The 23,833-nt window shown below is 36.8% G+C and overlaps 1 protein-coding gene across 3 annotated transcripts in view; it reads left to right on the top strand.

The window, feature by feature from the left end:
- The window catches only part of STRN (striatin), a 71,313-nt gene that overhangs the window by 29,550 nt on the left and 17,930 nt on the right, over positions 1 to 23,833 (top strand). The window contains exons 3-10 of one of the 3 annotated variants that reach the window (XM_075203607.1): positions 600 to 673; positions 8,193 to 8,274; positions 8,695 to 8,862; positions 12,463 to 12,598; positions 13,856 to 13,991; positions 16,161 to 16,271; positions 20,695 to 20,781; positions 21,139 to 21,282. In XM_075203607.1, coding sequence (XP_075059708.1) covers positions 600 to 673; positions 8,193 to 8,274; positions 8,695 to 8,862; positions 12,463 to 12,598; positions 13,856 to 13,991; positions 16,161 to 16,271; positions 20,695 to 20,781; positions 21,139 to 21,282 — 938 coding nt within the window. The remainder of the gene's footprint in view (positions 1 to 599; positions 674 to 8,192; positions 8,275 to 8,694; positions 8,863 to 12,462; positions 12,599 to 13,855; positions 13,992 to 16,160; positions 16,272 to 20,694; positions 20,782 to 21,138; positions 21,283 to 23,833) is intronic. The other 2 variants (XM_075203608.1, XM_075203610.1) reach the window with 2 other exon arrangements.

Consider the following 23,833-nt stretch of genomic DNA (forward strand, 5'->3'; position numbering starts at 1 on the left):
CATTGCATATGTACTATACATAAACGTTCTTAAACCGTTTGTGCCGTTACACCTTTGAACTGCCTATTTGACTTCTAAATAAATTCACTATTTTCCTCATCGTTAGTACATGCTAAAGATGAAACTAGATTTTAACATTGTCACTGCAGCAGATGTTCCCTAAATGGGGGTATTAAATATTTCAGTCTTTATTTTTTACCCCCACCAAAACACAGATACCCCTAAGGCAAACAAGCTGGTGCATCTTTTGTGAGGTGTTAACCTTTCACAGCCTAATATGTGTAGCCCATTATGTATGAAGTGCACATTTCTCTTACTGCGGATAGGAGTGAAATCACCAAAATGAAACCATGGTATGCTCTACTGCTGGAATGCAGGCTGTATTAACAGATAAGACTTCTAAACTCACAATGGCAATTGTTAGCAGTATTGTCATAATGGGTCTGTGGGGAAAAGGAAATCATTTTTTTGATGGTTTTGTAAGGAAAAATAAACGTTAGTGTGAAGTGTTTTTTTTTTTTGTTTATAGCCTTACATAGCTATTTTTGCTTGTAAGTATGGACCAAAAATAATCTTCCTTCCCTTCTCAACCACTTCAGGGCAAAATATCACAAGCTGAAGTATGGGACAGAGTTAAATCAGGGAGATATGAAGCCACCAAATTATGATTCTGGTAAGTTTTTATTAATTGTTAAAATCCCTTCATTAATAATTGCCTTTTTAAATCAACCTCTTTAGTATTTCACACTTAGTTTTTTTTGTAGTTGGCAAAGTGAAGCCGATTTTCCGAATGGACGAGTTACTATTGCATAATAATTAAAAGCGACAATGCCATGAAAATGTTTTTGTTTTTTGCGTAAATCACTTTGGCAGAGTGTACATAGAATGTTGGTATTTACCATTTGTCCTTGGTTCTTTCCTTCAGGCTGCTATTAATTTATTATTTATTAATTTATAAAGCTGCACAGTCATGTACTACCATGGCAACCACAGTCACATGGCACAATGAGCTTTGGAATGCCCCTCTGAATTATGTCTGCTCTGTGTACTGTAAAATCCTCTCTCTGCCTTCACATGACATACAGATGGCCGTGAGCCTGTGTGACTGGCAGCCATACTGGATGTCCTCGAGAGATTTTGAAAAGGAGTTAATTTGTAGGAGGACAGCCGAGAAAAATGGCTCACTGATATATGCTTAAAGGGTACTTATCTTGCAATTAATAATACATCTATGTGGGATGCTGCTTTAAAGAGGATGTCCACTTTGGAGCACTTATTGCTGTGTTGATCCATTTTTGTATATATGTAACGGAATGAAGTTGAAAGGGTTGCACCAGCTAAATTATTTACTTAAAAAAGTGTGAATTATACTGCGTTCTAAGCATATGGGCATGTTCACACACACATGCCCTGAGATAAAATGCTTGGAAAAATGTATGCTTTTTAATGCGTTTTCATACACTTTTATAATTTGCTTTTATTTAATTTCTTAAATTTTATTTAGTGCAATCAGTTGTCATTTTAGCACATATGAAAATGAGAAACAGGTTGTGTCACATTCTCAGATGACATTTAAAGTTTAAAACACTGGTGGGAACGAGCCCACCAGATTTCATTCATCCTATTTTTAATGTGCTTATCATGTGTTAGACTGAAAAACACATTAACAGCCGACTGGTATGGGCGAACCCCACATTCTAAAGTTTTCTTTAGCATTACTTGACATTGATTATATAGGTAGATATGTTTAAACCTTGTTCTGTTACACTTGGCTTATCAAATTATGGATAATGTTCTTCATTACATGCTTTATTTCATTTACCTTACCTGACAGTTAACATCTTTTAACTACTTGTGAGCCTCATTTTGTTGTGTAACATTTAGGCAGTGCAGATGCCTGAGTCTGTGTGAGTGGCTTTTAGTCTCTGACTTCACATAAATAGAATCACCTGAATTGCTAATAAGTACAGAGCAAGTTTGAAAGAAAATAATTTACATACAATGCTTAGCTACTCTTATTTTATAGTCCTTGTCCGGCTTGTGCAGTGTTTGATGGGGAGTAGAGGAAATAGGACAGTAGAATTCCAGTGCAAGGCTTGAACATTGCGTTTATATTCATGCTTCATAAATGAAACCTAATTTCTGGTTTCAGTTGCCCCTTTTTAAATGCAACCATAAATGCATTAATTAGATGTGACCCACATTTGAAGGCGCTTAATTTATTTTGTTAGAATTATTCCCATTTCTTTGGTTCTTGTAAGATATTCTGCAATTGGCAGTTTTTGTATAATAAGAAAAGTAATTGCAACATTAATCATTAATACGGTCTGTTTATAATCTTTTATTTTATTTTTTCTAGTGCTCTATATACCACCATCCCCTAATTTTTAACAGCATGCATGTTTATGGTATCCACACACAAGTGCACTAAAAATGCATTCATTCAGTTGTCACCGTCTTTATAATGCTAGAACACCAATTGTGACTGATTTAAGCTGTTATTATACACTTGGCACAGTTTTACTGCAACACTTGAAACATTAGGCACTGTAATGTTATGTGTACTCTTGGAGTAGTGGATATGTTGTAAAAGCAATGTGGTTACTAGAAATTTCACTCAAATGGCGTTTCATGGCAAGGCTATTTTGCAGAGGTGCGAGTTTTACAGATATAACATTTTCGAGTTGCTTCTCCAATCTGTAGAACGCCATTCTAAATTTGCATTTTTTCAGAATTTGTGAACTGTACTGGGCCAAATGTTTAATGAGGCCACTATCTTGTGAGACGGTTTTAGAAACGTAATCTCCAAGAGCATTATAAAAAAAAAAATACTCAATTTAGGTTTTCTATACGGGGTAACTAATAGTCAAATTACATGTGTTTTTAAATTCATGCATACAGTGGAGTAAAGGACTTTGTAGCAGTGGACGTTGGCATTTAACCATTTCCATATCTGGCCTGTTACTGCATCTCCTGTACTACATTCATTAAGCATTTACAAATGCATAAGCATCTCTTCTCGGGTAACACTATATGTAAATGTATTCCGTAATGTTTCTCCTTCAAATAATCCTTTCTCAGGGCCACATTTATCATTGGTCTCTGTATATTATTGTTACTGCAGTTTAGCTAGTGCATTCTTTTTTGCCATGTTAAGATTTAGAGAATGTGAATTGGGTTACGTGGAAAAATGATACTATTGGTTTTTAATTTGAGTTCTGACCAAATCATTCCTAACTTAGACTAATGTCTGTAATGTTTGGCTGTATTTTATGGCTAATTTTAATATCTGTATTTCCCTCTCCATTCTTGTCTATATACAAGTGAAGTGTTCACCAGCTCCACATGAGTGTTTATGTGAATAAATATAATCTAGGATCTTGAGTATAGTGGAAGGGAAATATCACGTTTAAACTCTCCTTGTCACTGCTAGCTGTGAGATTTATATTTCCCCACAAGTTCCCAGGGATTTGTCTTACATTGGTTTCTTGTAAAGAGGTTCTAAAGTGCAATACTAAGCACAACTAGCCTAATCTGTTTTAGGTTTATAAGGACTTTTCAATTTGCCAATCACAGCTATTTCATATTTACAATATATAAATGTGACTGTTTGAAAGCTGCCAATGTGCTGTTCCCACCCTTGCAAGTCTACTTACTCTTTGCTGTTGGAATCTCTGATGAAATTGGGCAGAGGGCCAGAGGTAGTCATGTAGTGTTCTCAGACATCAGGCACTCCTCAAATTTGTATGGAATCCTGACAATGCAGCAGAACTGCGAGGGACCATGGAAAATCCTTCCTTTATTGCTTATTATAATAACAAACCGTACTTTGTTCTCCTCAGGCCGATGTAATGCTTTAATGGCTGTCTCATTCACTCATTCAATCTAACTGGGGACACCAATCTACATGCAGTTTCCATTGAGCCCCTCGCTAGATGTATGTACAATAAGCTGGAATGCCTACGTGTCTAAACCTAATATTACTGAATATTTTTTATGCAAATTACACCCTTTCTTACCTTGGTGATCCTGGTCCTTGTCTGGCTGTGAGATCCATTGTATCATTACAGAATTTGGCAGTATCTCTGTTCTAAAAATAAACTTGGAAAAGTCCCTATATCCTCTAAATCAAAATTTTAGTTTGTACAACAATCCTTTACAAAAAGCACAATTGTTGTCAACGCTTATCCTTAAATCTGTATCTAGCAAAATGAAAGTATGAGGTTTTAATATTTATAAAAATCTTTAAGCTTGCCACCCAACATCAAGGGCACTCATGTTTGCAAGACCTACATTAACATCTGGTATTCAAACAATGCAGAAATGCAGTTAAAATTAATTATACGTCTCAGGTGTGGAGGCTGACATGCAATAAAACTGGTTAATAAGCCATACCCAAATAGACTTAAATAGGCTGGATGGATATTGGAAACAAAATAGAAAAGAATGTTCTCTGTTAATCTTTATCCATGAGTTGGGTGAATCAGCTGATCTGTCTTGGTATATGAAACTCAAGGCTCATGTCAGGCTTTCACATATATATAGTTGCCCTTCTGGATTTTATTAGACATAAGCTTTCTTTTTCAAGTTTTGGCTGAGTTAGCCTTGTCAAGATGGTCCTCTTACAGAATTTTCGGTATGTAACCCAGCTAAACCCAAAGTATTGTTCAGTGTATTTTCAATAAACTTAATTCTTAATTTATATGGCAATCTATGCAGAACATCTGGTTATGGCGAGAAGCACAGGTCCCAGATATTCATCTCTATTACTATGCCACCTGACTGCCATTTGTTGCACTGGCTTACCACTGATAAAATAAATAAATTGGTATGTTTGTCAAATATTCCTCCTCTATAGATCATACTCTCTCTTATAGAATTGGGCCATGGAGCACTGGATATAGTATATCATGGTTCAAGATACATTTATACACTTGTGTGATTATTACTCTCTCTCTAAATTGGCAAATCTCCAATGTGCAACATAATGGAATCAGTATTGAGTCTATTCTCTTGCTCGGTTGTATGATTGGAGACAATTATGAGATTGACGTTTATTATTTATTTATAACGCACCACAGGTTCCGTAGCGCCAGATACAGAAGCAAGTGGCAAATAGACGAGGTAATACATATAAGTAGCAGAGATGTGTGTGGGTAATGCGATGTGCTATGGGCATTCACACAGTCTGCAGCAAAAGACTTGATGGGCACTGTTTTTATAGTGATTTAATTACCCTCTGGTCCACCATGCTCTAAAGTCATTATTGGCCAAGCCGCACAATATATGGATTTCCCTTTCTCTGAGATGTTTTTTAGTCTCCTTCCAAACTTCTATAAACCCCTTTGCTGTGCAGGGTTGCCAGAGGTGTTGATAAAAGCAAGGGCCTATGGGAGATGTATGTGGACTCTTTGGGCAATGATTGGTAGGAGGAGGCACTTTAGGCTCTAAATTTAGTGGCGCCCAATTATGGAAAATATGGCACAATTTTATTTACTTCATATTGGATCTTATGCAACACACAGATGATTATCTACATTCAATTTACATCATTATCGCCCAAGTGCCCTAATGTCTCAGGATAGTCCAAACTTTTTAAAATGGAATTACCCCAGGCTGCAAGGCTTCTGAAAGCAGATCCTAAAGTTGTTAAATAACAGGGGTACTTCTGTCCCACCCACAATGTATATTTGCTCAATGTAATCTAAAACCTGAATTATACCAAACGATCTCTGACCTATATAATTGAAGTCCTGTTTCACACCTGTAAAACTATTGCCAAAAGGCTGATTCCTAAAATTATGACTAAGTGAATGAGCACCCCCCACCCATTATAGAAATTGGCTTACCAACACCATAGATGCCCCAATAAATTGAACGCTGTTTGACTTCCTTGTCTAGACTCCCCAGCCACTCTTTTCTCTTACTCGGACCTTGGTGAGGGCTATTTCAAAACTGGGCCACACTATCCTATTTAGTCCTATACACATATTGCATTTCACCTTTGTTTTATCTGTGAGCATTTTCTGTATTATCTCATTAATTTTACTGAGCAACTTTATTATCATCATCAACTATTATTATTTATTATTATTATTATTATTATTGCACCATCAAATTTCGTAGTGCTTTACAATTGGGGACAAACAGTAATAAACAATACTGGGTAAAACAGACAGAGGTAAGAGGGCCCTGCTTGCAAGCTTACAATACTGCATATTGGTCCAGCCAGATTTCAAAAGTAAAAAAGTTATTGGTATGCTATGTGATCTAGTCACACAGCAATGTTGGTCTGGGGTCAGAGGGTTTTGTCTTGTGTGAATTGTGTAAAGGTGGGTAAAAAGGTAGCCCAATGAGGCTAAGAGGGTGGTTGAGGAATATTATAAGCTTACCTGAAGAGGTGGGTTCACAGAGAACGGTTGAAAGTTTGTGGACCAGAAGAAAGCCGTCTTGTGCTAGGGAGGGAATTTCACAGAGTGGGTGCAGCTCGACAAAAAGTCCTGTAAACAGGGATGGTGGATGTAATGAGTGGATTTAGTTTACAATGGTTCTAGTTTTGGTTCATAATTTATTGTGGTTCTAGTTTTATAGAGGACTCTGAACACGTGTTGCAAACACCCAGTTGGACTTAACTTTATAACAAGCTCCCCGGATCCATTTATTTTACATTAAAACCATAATGATAAGCACCACCAAATATATTCTCTTGCCACAGGATAGTCTATAACCCTGCAGCACACATTCTAGTTTTTATTCATGATTTATTATGGTTCTGGTTTTGGTTAATTTCCATGTTACTTGTGCAAATATAGATGCATGTCTTGTGTACTAGAATGCTAGTATTATATGCTAGGCTTTATATGTAAATTTTTCACTACCAATTGAAACGGTGATTTATGCTTTGTACTGTAATGTGCAGCTTTAATAATCTTTTGAATAAAAGAGATAAAATAAATGCTAATACAACTGTTTACAAAAGCAAAAATAACCCATATACATAACCATGGCTTGTCAAGGCTGAATATTTTTTAATTAACAAATATGCATGTTAATGTAATGAAGTTTAAAACCATGCAGCATATGCTCTCATTTTTCTATCTAAGCCCCATCACAGTATGATGACATATTAGATCCTACATGTTCATGTTCCAACTGCAGTAAAGCTGGATAAATTATTAGGCATTAGGGCGATATGAAAAAAAAATAAAAAATTAGATGGAGATATATAGATATCAATTTAGAAGTGTGCACTCACGAGATGTCTTGGTGCTTAAACTAAGCGCATAATGTTGCTATGTTTCGGAGATTGTCAGGAACTCCTTTCTCGAGATAGATAGATAGATATTTACAGAGGGAGAGAGACACACCCACACACACACTGTACTGCACTCCGGTCTAAAACAAATGAACAGCCCAGATCCCAGTGAGTGATGTTCCTCATATCAATAGATATTTTAAGCCAAGTAGCTGCTTATGCAAAATAAGTGGAAAAAGTAGAACATCATGAACATTGATTTGTATATGCATTTAGTGTTTGTTTTAATGCTTAAATATTTTCTGCGAAGTGCTTCATTATATGCAATACAAGCAATTATTAATAAATATGTTTAATGGTAAAATGAGTATTTAAACCTCTTTCCAAGCAGCTCGTAGTTTTCATAATGTGAGCCTAGCTTCACTGACTTTATTTCATCACCTTTTTTGTCTGGTATAGCCTATGTATAATATAGCTGTAGGACCAGCAGTGTTCCGCCAGCAAATGTTGCCAGCCGGGTGGCATTAAGAAGCAGTGGGTGGGGGCAGTTGTAATCATTTATTTAATTATTGCCCACACCTGCCAGGACTGGTCAGACTGGTGGTCAAACACACGCTGTTGGCTGTAGTGTTCACATAGTGCCTGTTCTAATAGGAGAAACAAAGGTTTATTCTATTATAATAGGATTCTGTTGGGCTCCAAGAGCCGGATGGCAAGTAAACAGTCGGGTGGAGCACCCTGGAAATAGGTGCTGGGGAGAACACTGAACAGCAATGCATTGTAGCTTAACCGACGTGGCACTATATTTAAGTTAGTTAGATTTATTTAGCTATTCTGTTATGATCGCTGCTCATTTGAGTAGTGGAAACAAAATCCTGTTTGTGACTGTTTTTATTCTGCAATCTCACATTCATAATTCATGTTCTTTTCCTGTTAGATGAAACAAATGAGATGGATATCCAGCCTCCACCACAGAACAGCCAGTTTATATGGAAACAGAGCCGGCAGTTACTACGGCAGTAAGTGACTCCTCGTCAGCACATCTCAAGTGACAGCTGAAGGGTTAATTATATTACACTGATTTTTTTTATTTTGGGTTTGCAGAGACTTTTTCTACCACTGCAATTTGCTTAAGTGGCACTAGCTGTATTTCTTGTGATTTCTGTGCCCATTACATTTATCCCTGGTAATGAATAGAGAATTGTACCAGTGACTCCTTTCATTTTCTTAGTGCCTGTAGAGGCTGGTAGAGACAAGCCTTGCAGCTGGTAGCAGATGATTTATTAGCATGACTGCCCTGCACAGTACTGCACTGTGTCATTGTATAGATATTGGCGTGCTGTTCGGATATTATCTGCTCATTGTGGGTATTTTTTAGTTTTGTGTGGAGAACTGAAATTTATATTGATGACCACATCAACTCTGTCACTTTTCTGTAGGTATTTGCAAGAGGTTGGTTATACAGACACAATACTGGAGGTGAAGTCAAAGCGGGTGCGTGCCTTGCTAGGCCTTTCTGCTGATTCTTCAGACAGACTCACAGATACAAATCAGGACTCCATGGTTAATGGCACAGAGACTGAGCTTCCCAATCCACTGGTTATCGGGTAGGTTTTCATTTTGTTTTATTTTTATTTTGCTCTGGTCAAATTAAACTTTGAAAGCAGTAAGAATACAAAGTTGGAGTTTTCTATAACGAGACATGTCACCAAAGTTTGAGTCTCAAAGGAAATATATAGGTAGTTAAATATGCTATTACGCCTTTACAGGGATAACACCTATCTCTAATTAGATGATTTACATTTTTTATTCACAATTTTCTTAATTTTTCTGCTGAATGTTCCTTTTAGTTGATATTCCTTGCTGCACCTGGGAAACTATTCAATCTTTCTATTGTGTCTAACCGCTGTTTGTGTTCTCGGGGGTAAATAATTGGGATATGAAGTAACAGGCTAATGTTTTACCACATTTTGTTCAGAAAGGAGCATTTGCAGCTTTCCCAGTAGTCTCTTGCTGCATAACGGATAGTGGGTGGGGAAAGTTTTTTTTCTGAAAATTTAGAAAATCCTGCACTGGAAAACTGTTTGTGTTGCATTACGGATGTTGCTGGTTTTGGCTGCCATTTGCAGGGGAATGAAAGAAGTGAGCAAAATTAAGCAGTGGCATCTGTCTATGAGCTGTTCAGCAGGATTGCTCAGCCCTGTTTTACATTTCTTCCTGCTGATAGCTGTCAAAAGCAGCAATCAACTCTGTATGTTTTTTCAGTATGGCTGGTAAGTATTATGGGTCATATAGTAATATTGTGGTATTACTGGACTATGCACAGTGGCATATTTCCATAATTTTATTGTCTGTTCTCTTTGTCCCATGATATAATGATGCTGCTTTACGAATAACCATATTGGGCCAGTCCCCAGCACACTCTGCAGATGCCTGTTGATGTACTCATTGCACAGGAGAAATAACCTCTTGGGGCACTGTTGGCTCTCTTGTGTACTTCAGCAGATCGTGCTTTAAAGCAGGCCTGGCCAACCTGTGGCTCTCCAGGTGTTGTGAAACCACAACCCCCAGTATGCTTATCCAGTTAGTAGCTAGCCAGTAGCTGACAGGGCATGCTGGAACTTGTAGTTTTACAACACCTGGAGAGCCACAGGTTGGTCAGGCCTGCTTTAGAGCAATGAGCTTGGGTAGAGGGTATGAGTAATCCTGTGTGTCTCGGAGACCTCATACAGTTCACTTTCACTTCTCCCTGGGATCAAACGGATTCCTATGAATGCATAAATTAGAATTATTTCTGTGTGAAAAGTATATACAAAGAGTGAAGTGGTGTTGATGAAAATACAGAGTGGGCACACTGCAGTGCTGTGTGGAATTGGCTATAACTCTAGTATAATATATCAAACATTTCCAATCAAAGTGAAGTTTAATCTATAAGCATCAAGCAATGTGTGTCCATGTTTTTCACAACTTGTGACCCCCTTCAGGCAATGGTTTATAATCTTCCAAATCTGGATTTCTTTATTTTCTGTCACCCAAACCTATATACAAATTGGGCTGCAGCATATTAAAATCCAGTTTTGCAACAACCCAACCGCTCTGTGTGAAGTGTGCATAGGTCAAAAAGCACTTTTTACATTTCCCACAGCTCGCAATGAGTAAATTGTCGATGTTAATTCACTACACTGTGAGCTGTGCTGGAAATTGTTATTTCCCAAAACACTGAGATGAGGTGATCAATAATTAAGTTGCACAAATATGTATATATCACAGATTGCATCCAAACGACTTCAACTGGAGGTTTCTTCCCTGGACCAAGCTGTTGGCTGGAACCACTGTAAATGTTAAATAAACTAAAAGATTGGCAGTCCCCTTCCCCCACCTCCTCCAAAGCAGAAGCTGGTAGTGTTTCTGGCAGGCAGTGGGGTATTTTGAGTGGCCCTCTTCCCACAAAGGTACAGGTTGGTGCTGATTCCCATTATGATTGTGGTTGCCCCCATGCTCAGGGTTTCCCTGTTAATGTGATCTGGCCCAGAGAGTCTAGCCTGGTGCTGGTATCTGCCTTAGCATGCGGACAGCACTTATTACGCTGTGGCTAGTTAGGAAATTAATGGGGAGGCGGCGCACACAGGGAGAGCACATAGTAAAACCACATAGTAAACATGAGTGTTCCATACACTTTTACTATGCGGTTTCACTTTAAGTACTGCAGGTTGCGCCAAGTTTCTTGCACCAAATATGGTAAAACTGTACAGAGATCAGCTGTGTTTTTCGGTGTTTTAAAACATTCTGTGATTTGTTTATTAAAACTTCATGCAATGTCTGTCTCATTTAAAATCTCATTCAGAAAGTGGCTTTAACACATTCTGGTCTTTTATAGGAATTCTTTGTAGTTAGAGCTGTTTTCATTGATTACATTGAGTTTTAATTTACAGGTATATAATGCTAGTACTTCATACTATCCTTACATATTATTTTGTACTGATTTTTACAGGTTTGTCCAAGGATGCATTAAGTCTATAAACTGTAATAATTACACGTTTGGTGACATGTTGGGCAGACCAGTTAGGCCACATGATTATCCTCTTATGTTCAAATTGCTTATAAAGCTATTTTGTTTTGATTTGTACATGGTCCAGCAAGTTTAAGTATTGTTAGTGGATTAAGTCAATTCAATTTAAAATGAGTATTTGGAATTGGTTATTATACTAAATGTGTATAATGGTAATCTCATTTGTGACACAATTGCTAACAAGCGAATGCCTGTTATGCAATGTACATAACTAAAAGTCAATCTAACTATATTTTGTTTTTTTGCACAACTGTAAAGGGTTTTCCACTTTAACCCCTGTGGTAAATTCCCTCCCTTTCTAATGATCAGACTTTTAATGTGGGGGGGGGGGGGGGAGGGGGCTAGAATTGTTATGTATAGCTGGAACATCTAATATTTAAAGAAAGATAATTACTCATTAGATATCTCCTATATTGCCCACAGATAAACTCCCTGCAAGTATATAGGTGGTCATTATTCAAAGTGTTCAATGTCCTGCAAGAAAATGAATACGAATATATACATGTACAGTATATAATTGTTTTTGCTTGCTAGGTATAAATTACCACATTAAGTTGTTAATCAAATGTTCCAAAATGCATTTTATTCTTCCTAGCTTACTACTGACAGCCTAATATCTGTTCCATCCAGCTTACTTGCCGTCATATTACTTTATTCTTTAACTGAAACGAGTTGTGAAGATAAATGTGGGAAGCAAGCAATGCTAGGTAGAAGTATATGTGAGGAAGCCGTAATTAACATTTTATTTGACATCGTCTTGTCTCTGAAAAGAGTAGGAAAGTCCCGTTTCACTGAATAGATTATCTTAAAGGGAAAAAGCCCCAAACAATCTTGCTAAATGCCTTATATTGCATTCCCCACCCCCTGTGCTCCTTCTGGTCCTGTCACACACAACATACACCATTTCCGGAAGAAGCTTGTTTAACAATGTAGTATGATGTCAATTAGGGCACAGCGACATGAGCTGACGACCAATACTGGCTTTTAGGCTACTTTTCATTTGAGATGTTCATTCCAAGATTCGATATTTGCAGAAAATATTTGAATGTTGATATGTTTGCTCTGGTTGATCACATCTGTACCTTTATTAAATTAATATGCAACCAATTTAGGACAGTGTTTTCTCATTTGACAATAGGAAGCCAGATATGACGGACTCAGCCTCTGTACTGGAAACATTTAAATTTCTGGAGAATGCTGCTGCAGAGTTTAGTGATGAAGAGGATGATGAAGATAATGAGGGAAGAGATAAAACTATAATAGATGCTGCAACGGTAAGCGTTCATGAATATTGTTAATGTGAACAAAATGTGCACAGGCCATTGAATACCAAGTCACGCCCTTCTAAACTAGCAAAAACATCACAAACAAAACTGCAAAGCAATATAACTGGGAAAAGTGCAGCACCTTAGTGGCTGATTTAAATAATATAATGTGAGGGTGTAGAGAAAAAGCCAGTAGTTGAAGGAAAACACAATACTGATTTAATTTACAGATTAAATTGAGGGTTTTTGGATATTCCTTTCATAAAATTAACATCACCAGTACTCTATGTTTGAAGTTCAGTTCTAACACTCTGTTGTAAAAAACAAAAAACAAATAAAAAACGACCAATGGTGTAATGTCAGCTGATGTTTTTAGAAACCTGTTTACACCGAAGCCAAAATAACTTTATTTTTCTTATTAAACCATACATAGGTAGATAAAAATATTGCATTATACCACTTACATACAAGTGGCTTCCAAAGTGTCTAAGGTCCCAAGATATATATTTGCTAATACGAGATGGGAACACTAATTTATAAGTTCCAGTGATGTTTCCCTCTTGTGGTGTAATATTGTGTTGCTGCCAGGTAGCAGACACTGCTGTGCAGTGTTGTACTGTCAGGCATATGCCTCATTTCACTTCTATTTTGTTACCTGCTCTGCAGATGTTTCAGGATTCAATCATAAGGTGAAACTATATCATACTCTAGGCAGCAAGGAGATGATGTCACAAGACAGGTGCTGCTACTGGATGGATGTTTGCAGTGAGCTAGGTGCATTGTGACTTACTGGCACACCCAGTACACATAGTGTGAGCTGCCTTTCCCACACTAGAACTGCTATACAAAAGTTGGAAAACTGCTACTGGAATTCCCAATAATAAAAAAAAAGCAGACACTTTTTTTGGGATGATAACTTTTATTTCTCCATATATCATCGAAAGATGGAAATATGTAAAAGTAGTTTATACATCTAACACATTACAAGGGCATTATTGACAATCGCTGTACATACAGGTTTTGTTTTGGTTTTTTGGGGGGGGGTATTTGTGTATGTTTGTACTTGCAAAGGAAAGGATGCCATGAATTCCTTGCAGCCTAAACTTGTTCTTTCACAGGGTTTGAGATTGTAACCTACAAAAATTACACTGAGCTCATGTTAAACATTGGGTCTAATTAATATTGCAATTGTTTCTTAAGCTATATTGGTACTATGTTTGAAAATTTGGTTTAATGTATTTTTTTGTTTTTGTTTTTTTCTTTTAGATTGTGAGAAGAAGAGTCATGCCTGATCCCAATGAAGATCGGGACACAGAAGAGGCTTTGAAAGAGTTTGACTTTTTGGTCTCGGATGATACTGATGGGGGGGAATCTAGAAGTGCTGGTGATGGCACTGAATGGGGTAAGGCTGTGTTTGTTTTCTCAAATTGAATGAAATTACTTTGTGATGGTGCAATTTGCCTATTTCTCTATTGGTCCTGGTCTGCTGCTACTATGTGGCTGCTGTGACCGCTACACTTATCTAGGTTACGCTAGTTGTTGCTCTTTACATCACTTCTCTATTAAAAGGGCCATTTATTGCATTCTGACTGCAGGTGCCAGAGTATACTTTGCAGCCAATAGCTCAGTATATAAACATAGGTCGTCCCAATAATGCAGTCATGGAAGAGAGAGTGTTTGATTTACATCAAGAGGACATTGTATTGCTTATGTTATCAGCTAATAAAATCCCAGTTTTTTTGGGCTACTTTGATAGTTTCGGTAATTTTTTTTTTTTTTTTTTTTTTTACACTAATTGAAATACAATTTGAGGAAATAATATCCCTTGTGTTTTAGGGGCTATGAATTGTTTAGATTTTCACCTAATGGATTGATTAATCTTTTATATATTTTTTTCTATGTGGAAGCAACTAATGGTGTACCTTTAAAGATACTAATATGTTCATTTATAATTCTTGCTGTAGCTGGCTTGAACTCAAAGAAGAGATGCATAAAAGGAGCATGCGCAATAATCCTTCAAAGTGTGCCAACAGATGTTTATAGCACCTATAATGGTATCTTTTAGGGGCAGAGTGAGTGTGTTTAAATACAAATGCAACATTTTTGCCAATGTTTGTATAAACATCTCCTATCCCAGGGCCTTAAAACACACCCTGGCACCCGGTCTCTAGGGAGTGCTTGGCCTGTTTTGTTCCCTACTCCTATAATGTGAGGTACTCCTTTCTTCTACTTTGTTTGGATCCCTCCACAAAATCTCCTGTTATATGAGTAGGCTGCAGCGGTGCTCTCTGATAGCCCAGTTGGTGTAATTGTATTTCTAAGTCCCAGTGTAGTAACTTGGTGCTGGGGCATTAAATGTTAGCAACCTTATATGGAAAAGTGATAATCAGAGTCTAGGGGGATGGACCCCCCCACAATTCAATTGAGAGAGGGGTTTCTTCTTCCAATGTTGTAGCCTTTAATCCTAAAGCTCATTCTAGCTGTCCTGAAATTGGATCTGGTTATGTACAGCAGCATTAAGACTTCACATTCATGTAAAATTATAATGAGAATTAACACCCTGTGCCTGGCTCAGTGCAGAGTTGTGGTGCAAATCTATAGTAAGCTGGAATATGCTGATTAATATGTGACATTGTTCTTACTGCACTTTGAAGCTAATAATAATTTTATTGCTCTAGAATAAGATATCATTGGAATGAGGAAATACAGGGGACTGCTGCAACATTGTGTTACTGACTGCTTGTTTCCTTGGGTGGAGCTTGTTCTGTCTGTAGCTCATGAGCTCTTAGGAATGTAAGCCCCGATAGAAAGATGTTACCTTTTACTTGTCTATTTCCAGCTTATGCTTTTCTTGAAAATCACTTAATCATTTTATAGTCTTTCATCGTGTTTATATGTTTGTCCTGATTTGCAATAAAGATGCTTTTATTGATGTGTAACAGTCAGAGCATTGAAAACCGAAAATATCTGCACACTTTACAGTTCAGTGGATCCCGTCCAAACAAACTAAAACCTATTGAGTATATAATGTATATGAACTTAATAAAGGTTGTTTTTTTTAAACAAAAAATTCACATGGCCTTGATTATTTGCTAATGCACTGATCTGCACTCAGCATACAGTCATAGGAAAACTTGGTATTTTATTTTGTATAGCAGTGAATATTTTTGGCCAAGAGTTTTGACAGATTTAGAATAGAATGGAGATTATTAGGACTATTGTAGCCAATACTATGTTAAACATGTTTTTTTGCATGTTATAATTTGTCATTTTGTTCCTTACAACCCAGTAAGGTGTTAATTCTGACCCTAGCTACGTTGTAACAGGTGTGAAAGTATAGGGTTTCACAATGTAATCCGCTGTTTACACTGATGTTTTCCGCTGTATTCTCAGAGGTTGGTCCCTTTCAGTTACTACTATTAGTTGTGGATAGGATATGTGACGTGTACCACTCTCCCCTCCTTTTTGGGGGCAGGGGCAAAATTAAAATGGCAGGACTCCTTCAGACAAGAGTATTGGTGAAGCCATTTGTATTGAAGAGGAATGTGTTTTGATTTCTTTCACTGTTTAGAAAAGGAAGACCAGTGTCCCATACCGGAATCCTGGAATGTCGATCAGGGAGTAATAACCAAACTCAAGGAACAATACAAAAAGGAGCGCAAGGGGAAAAAAGGGGTGAAGAGTAAGTGGAAAACATTGCACTTCAAAATCATCAATCCCACCTCTTTCATATCCTACCTTCCCTCCAAAGCTATTTTTCGTTATTTTTCTTTCAATGTTTTCCTCAACCACTTACTCTTTTACTTTGCTGCTCCTCCTCTTTTTCCTGCTGTTCACCTTTTAACGGGCATTGGAGCTCTATTACCTATTAGACAAATTATGTCAATACTGGCAATATGATTATAGTGCTTGGTGTAAAAATCTACTGTCTTATCTCTAGTACTGCCATAGTCGAATGATGAGCCACATAGGCCAGTATTGCTTTCTTTAAAGTGGAACTACACGTAAATTTTAAAAAAAAAAAAAAAAAAAAAGTCTTAAGTTCCAGTATAGGTTAAATGTTCATTGGTTATTAGCGGTTTACAGAGTAAAGATGCAGCCATATGTTTGTGGCTCCTTCCCTTGATAGCCTGGAGGTCCATTGTTAGCTACTAGTAGGTGTCATGCCAAATCTATTAGTCTCTCATGATTTGATGATCTACACACTGGTGTTTGATTTCTGCGTTTAAAAATTTAAGCACGTAAATGAATAAGAACATAAGCCATTATACTAAATAAGACCTTACACAATGGAGTTTTTATGCGTGTTTTAGTTTCACCGCATTGTGTTTTTTGGACTCTTGTTAGAAACACTCTTCTATGCAGTTGAACATTTACATTGATCTCAATGGAAGTACATTGTATAGTAGATGCAGTGAGATATGGTTAAGATCATTATGGCAGCTCACTAAACTTATCCTGAGCCTATTGACCTGCTAAGGTAGTTAACATTAATCACGCTGAGGATGCCTTCCATATTTGGATTTAGTTCCATTTAAAAGCTATAAATTATGTTTTGTTTCAAGCATCCAACTGCTTGGAGAGTAGTGTTTTGTTTTTCTTACAATAAAATGGTTTCAAATTTTAGAACTTTATTTTGGTTTCCACCTAATTATTAGTAAACGTGTGAATTTGTTTTCACAAGCTGGATTAGTAATGGTGATCCTCCACTAGTAAATATTAAATCAATTCTATAAACCATTTTTTCTGCTAGTTGCGTAATGGGTTCAGAGGGTGCGTTTGTAAAGACAGTATTTAGTGAAGCTGAGAAAAGTGGAGCCTTTTCTGTCTTTCTGTATATCCTATTTTATATTTGTGTTGGTACACATGACTTAAGAAATAGTAATTCACATGCTCACAGCTTATTAATATGTTACAGACCAGTGCCTTTCTATCAATTCTTCTAAAAGAAAAAAAAAAAAGTATACAATTTAACATTTTATAGTTGAGCTCTTTCTGCCCAGGAAAAGGAAAGTGTAGTTTTTATTTTTATGCTGTGCATTGAGTATGCATTTTAATTTGAGACCATTGCATTCTTCATGCTGAGCAGAAGCACAGGCGATAATGCCCAATAAATGTGTCTGATCATCCAGTCCCAAGCATTACATTGCATCATACTGAACTACTGTTGGGTGCACATTTGTAACTTACCTTGTTTCAGTTGCCTTGTGTACATGTTGCTGTTAATGTATGCTGAATAGGTAATGTACACCAATGGGTGACCCCTACTGTATATACAGTTAATACAAAGGGGGTTTCTTATCTGACCTGGTCAACAACGAGGTTATTTTTTTGTGATTGGTGACCGTTTTCTGACTCCCTCCAGAAAATGCAGTGCGTTTGTGGTCATGTTTTTACAATTAAAAGGTCTGTTATATGCCAAATAGGAACACCTAAAGGTATAGGTAAAATACAATCTGTTCAAGCAACAAAATAGACTTTTATATAAAACATTTTGCACATGCATTTGTTACAAATAACAGAATGCATTATGCCTTTCCCCCCCCCCCCCCCCCCAAAAAAGTAATTAATAACCAATATTTTACTCCTTCGATTTCATAGAGGGAAAAAGTTGAATCGCAAACATAAATTAAGCAGCAAGTCACACTTATAACCATGTCCATATTTTTACATTTGCTGTTGTCCTACCAGTTTATTATAGATCTGGTGTGTCTTTTGCATTTGTGCTTCAAGCATTTTTCATCTGGTCTATTAAGGTCCTCCACTGTCTCCGAAAAATATTTATTGCTGATTTCTCTATTCAGTTAATAAACTTTATTTAATAGTTCACAAAGTGGAACAAGAAATACAGCCATAAATATTGTACTTAAATGTCTTTATGAAGCCTCATTGGGCTAAAAATTATGCAAACAAAAATTAGTTAACCTATAATTTATTATCCATGAAAATGGAGGGTGGAGAAGCGTAAAATCACTAGTAAGTGCATCAGCAACCTTTATTTTATCACTGAGGTGTTTGTGTTTCTAGAATTACTAAAGGTAAAATATTTTCAAGATTTATCATAATGGGGAATCAAACTATGCAACCAAGAAATCCCTGAATGCTGATGGCATACATGGCTGCTAGGTTTTTCAGTGGTTCAAGGACCATTATTAGTCAATGTTTTCATTATTTGAAAGCACACATGAGTAACTCCTGAGTTCTTGACTTCTAGTTGTCTTTCAGGACTTGCTGCTCTGGTTATAAAAACAAAATAAAAATCTATAAATTGGGAAATACTTCACTGCTTATCACTAATAAACACAATTTAGAAACATTTTGCCCCCTGTCAGTAGCATAACAGTTAAGGAGTATAACTTCTCATTAAAAATTCTCATCGCTGTATGTGCAGTATTTTTGTAGACTATGGACTCACAGTATCTTGCCCAATATACCTTTAAATTTCCTTATTTAAATAGTACAAATACATATACCATACCAGACAATTGGGCAGCTCACAGTTGGGAAATCATGATGCAATCCTCATTTCATGGATCAGGCATTAAGTGTAATCATAGAAATCTGGCTTTTGGGTTAACCGAAGGAGCACTATGTTGCATAAGATGTTTGGAGACTTAATAAAATATATATTTGTAAAACTACTGCAAAACTACAACATTTCATTACTTAACCTCCTACCACTGTCTGACACTTTATAAAAGTACTTTTAAAGTGGTCCCTATACCCTTGTCTGGTGATTCAGTTGGTAGAGGGAAGCCTGGGAGGTCTGCGTCAGCCCTTCAGCATTGTCATCTGTATTTAATAGTAGCAGGCATTTTAGCTATTAGTTTATAATGAGTCTGTTAGTACTGGGAGCAGGGTTCCCATCGCTCTTTTTTTTTTTTTACTTATTCATCCAAATAATATTTTCATGTTGTTAACACACAGCTAAGGTATGAAGAGAACTTATTTAAAGGGTGCTGTACACACAGGGTGCTGCCATTTGTTTATTTTAGACTTGTCAAACTTTTTATTCTTTTCATTGAAACTGTAAAACAAATGACCCAAATATAGCTTTAAAAGTGCTGTTCAAGATTTTATTTTTAAATAACTATATATCTTCTACAATTTCAATGTATGAACTAAGCATTGTTTTCATGTTGCACAGATTGTATAAACAGTGCATGTTTTTAATGATTTCCCTTTTTCAATATTTTGTTAAAAGAAATACACCCGCCATCCCCACCCCCCCAAATGTAAATTAGGCAGATTTGCACATTTCAAAAAATGGTAACATTGGCCAAGTCGTGAGATACCAACCACCCTGTCCAAAACACAGAAAGAGCCCTAAGTTACATTTGTGTGTTTCAGTACGTTTCTGAGCCAGGTACTAGAAGAAAAATCCATATGGACAGTCCACAGGGAATTCATATTGCTGGAGGGGAGACAATATTCATAGCCTTATCCAGTCCTGCTAATTCTACTAGCTCTGCCAATGTGTATTTCTTTCATTTAGATTACCAGATTCTTGCTTATAGCTTGTCAACCTATTTCTTTTATTCTGAATTGCTTTTAATATTGGATCTCTTCTTCCGGTTAGCAGAATTTTGACACTAGACTTGTAAATTGTGATGATCAAAACTATATTTGTCCCTTTTAATGCATTGTACATGCAATCATTCCAAGCATTTATTGCATACAATCCTAATGATTTTACTGGACTGTTTCTTCTGGTAAACCTTGTCTGCTGCATATCTAGAGCTCTGCATGAGTTATTCATACTGCTGCATCTGTGGGTCGGCACATAAGAAGTCTTGCACCATTCCCCACATTCATACATTATGGGCTTCGTCCCCTGATACTTCTAGACAAAACCATACTCTTGAAGTTCAGCCTTGACCGTCCATGCTGCTTCTCTCTTACTTTGTACATTTCCTAAATCTGTAAATAAAAACATGTGTATACCCCGTCGTGATGGTTAAGCCATGAAATGTATTGATAGCAAAATGACATAAATAAACCTCTTGTTAAAGCAGAGCACATTTTACTGATCTAGGAAATGCCATGGATCAATGGATAGACCTTTCCATTTCTTAAAGAACCTTTTGTCCCTAAACTTATAACAGGAAAAACTTCTGAAGACATGCCTCAGCCTGTGTCCCACATAAAACAATCAAAACAGGGATGTGGGAGCATGTTGGAGAAAAGCTCAGGTAAGTGCAGATATCCGTGCAAAGGCATAGTCACTGTGTGGGGAAAAAAAATCACTCTGCCTTTATTCAGATTGGCTGCCTTTATCTTGTGTTTATTACATGAAAGTGCGTTGACTTTTGCTGTTGTTTCTCTGAATTTTTTTTTTTTAAGTGCTATATGAATTCTGTTCTTGTGACTTTATAACAGCTTAATTTTATTTAAAACCCAGCACAAGATAAAATATTTTGTACAGCTATACTCCAATTTGAATTGACACTAGCTGCCGTGATAATAATGGTGAGCTGAGAATGTACTTTGATATATGCATTTAAATAGGTTATGCTCCCTGTTTTCCATTTTTTTTTTGTTGTGGTTAGGGCCAAACAGATCGAAGCTCCAAGATATGCTGGCAAACCTTCGAGATGTTGATGAACTGCCGTCATTACAGCCCTCTGTGGTGTCATCCTCAAGACCCGTAAGCTCACGACTCAGCGAACAGGAAATAAACCGTACGGATGAAGGTGAGCTCCTGCGTATTGGTGCAGTAGAATTGGTTTTATTGTGTGAGGCCAGCCTTGGGCCAAGGACTATCAGAACTGAGTTTTATAGCACAATACATTTTTGGTTAAGGGGCTTTCTGGTCATTTATATCACTCAGCCCGAGCTCAATACAAACTGCTTTACAAAGCAGGCATACAGATCTGGTGCTTTGTGCAGTGAGAATAGGGAGAATTGAATGTCAAGTTTGACAGCGGTGCTTTAGATACACCTATTTTCTCTCAATGAATAGAAGAGGACTTTGCATCATTGTAAAAAATGTTTAAATATCCGACATGTCCACTGACCTTCAACAGTGATTGTTTAAATCTCTAGGAAGCATTTTGCACGTTTATTTACCGGTACTTACTGTATTTACAGACCCCTAATGCTCTGGTAATGTTATCCCAGCTGCACAGATTGTATTCAGTAGCTGCTCAGTGTGAATCAGGTTCTGCTCTGCAATTGTCAGTTGTTGTCCACCTCTTGCCTATTTCTGTAATAAGAGTTGAAGATAAAGAAGTGATTATATGTGCAAAATATATTTTAGGATAAAATGATGTATGTATTGTATAAGTTTCAGACTTGCTGATATTTTTAGTTGTTTTGCAGAGGAGGAAGAATCTTTTTTGCAGTGTCCCACTTATTACATGGGTCTCCTTGGGTTTGTGTAGGGAAATCTACAACCTCTGTCTGCCTTTTTAAAACATAAGTGGAGATTTGAGCAGCCACAAGCCACCGTTTTTGATACAGCATGTGGTCAGAAACTGGTTAATTAGGATATTAAGATTTAAAAAGTTAAAAGCCGTTTCAGCAAAAACGTAAGGCGAGAGCTTAATTACTGTTGTAACCTAAAACCAGATGCAAATTAAACCACTTATGATATAATGCATAATTCACTTATTAAACTTTTTTATTTATAAGAAATGACACAACAGCCAAAGACCATTTGGTCTATGTTTCATTTTACATTATGTTGCCGCTATCATTTTTTAATAAGTAGCTGCATATAAAGGAGATCTGCCATAAACTCTTTGCTGTTCAGGTCTACCAGTGCACAGCTTGGATAATGTGATATTTTATGGACATAAGGTGACAACCTCCCACTTTCTGTGGTGTCTGTATATGATGTTATATATTAGTGTCAGCCTGGAGTTCTGTGACTATATAAAAGCACACTGTTGCAGTCAGATGCTGAACTCGGACAAATGTATATTGGTTTGTGTTCTGGTGTTAAATAATTAAAATTCTTTTGTTAGAAACACCATATTTATCTATTCCTATTAGCAGTATATTCATATTTCCTTTCTTCTATAATGGTACAGAGATGATAGAGGCTTTATTTTTTAAACTTCAAAGCAATATTGTTTGCTATGTGGAATAAGTGTCCATGTCCTAGCTAGCTATAAAGGTGACATTTTCTTACGTTGATACATTAGACTTTTGGCTTGCTGGTTGATTTCAGCGACATATCTAGCATTCGCTTTAATAGAAACATACAAAGCACTGTAGATAATTGGTCCTTTGTTTTATTGCTGGCTTGGCTGGTTGGAATAGTAGGAGGTATGGATGTTGGTGCCTGCAGCAAATCTGTTCTCATGACTCATCTGATGACTCCTCCACACTTGTGCATCTTACAGGAAACTGGTTACTAAGCAACAACTTTCCATACATTTTCTTTTTCTTCTAATCTTATCCATGCATCTGCCACCTTTGTTGTGGCTGTCAGTATATTGTGGCATCTTCAAATTGAGCTGTTTGAAGAAATCCTTAAATCAGCATTCCCTCGTAGTTTATGTGCTAATGGTTTGATAGGTTGCAGATTGTGACGAGCATCTTGGCAAATTTTCTTTTGTACCGTAAAGGACACATTTAAGGAATTTTGTACGTTTCTATTCAAGCATAGCAGTTGTTAACCTATGGGTCAGGACCCAAAGCATAAGAATACAAACAATTCAGGGTGGGTCTATGTGTACCTCTGTTTCCAAACGTATTGTATTGCTCACCTGTAATTTATAAGGTCAGTAAGCTGCTTAATGTGAAGATGCCAGCAAAGTAATTATATGATAGTACATTATTGATGGGATTGATTGCAAAGCTAATTCACACATAATTTTGGTAAAGGCTTCCCTGTTTTAGCACATTCTGCATACATGTATTATATATCCGTTTTAAATGACATTAATTAACTGTTTGCTGCAATATAATGAGCCTTTCTCATTACCACCTTAGAATGACCTTTTTATAGAGGTTTCTTAGCTCTGCCAAGCTTCAAACTTCATTGACGGTCCCACTGCTTTAATATAATTGCTCAGGAACAGTCAGTCAGTGTGATATTAGCAGCAAGGTTTAGGAGGAGATTCTATTCATCATATCTTGGTTGTGGGGTAAAGCAAACAAATGCATTTTAAGCTTTTAAAAATGGGACCTTGCTTTAAAGTTGTGTTTTTGTTTTGTTTTTGGGACAGTTTACTGCTTTGTTATATGGCCGTTGGGCCTTAATTAGGTATCCAATGCATATGTCTGAGCTTACCA

The sequence above is a fragment of the Mixophyes fleayi genome, chromosome 3, assembly GCF_038048845.1.
Source record: "Mixophyes fleayi isolate aMixFle1 chromosome 3, aMixFle1.hap1, whole genome shotgun sequence".
Classification (NCBI taxonomy): domain Eukaryota; kingdom Metazoa; phylum Chordata; class Amphibia; order Anura; family Limnodynastidae; genus Mixophyes; species Mixophyes fleayi.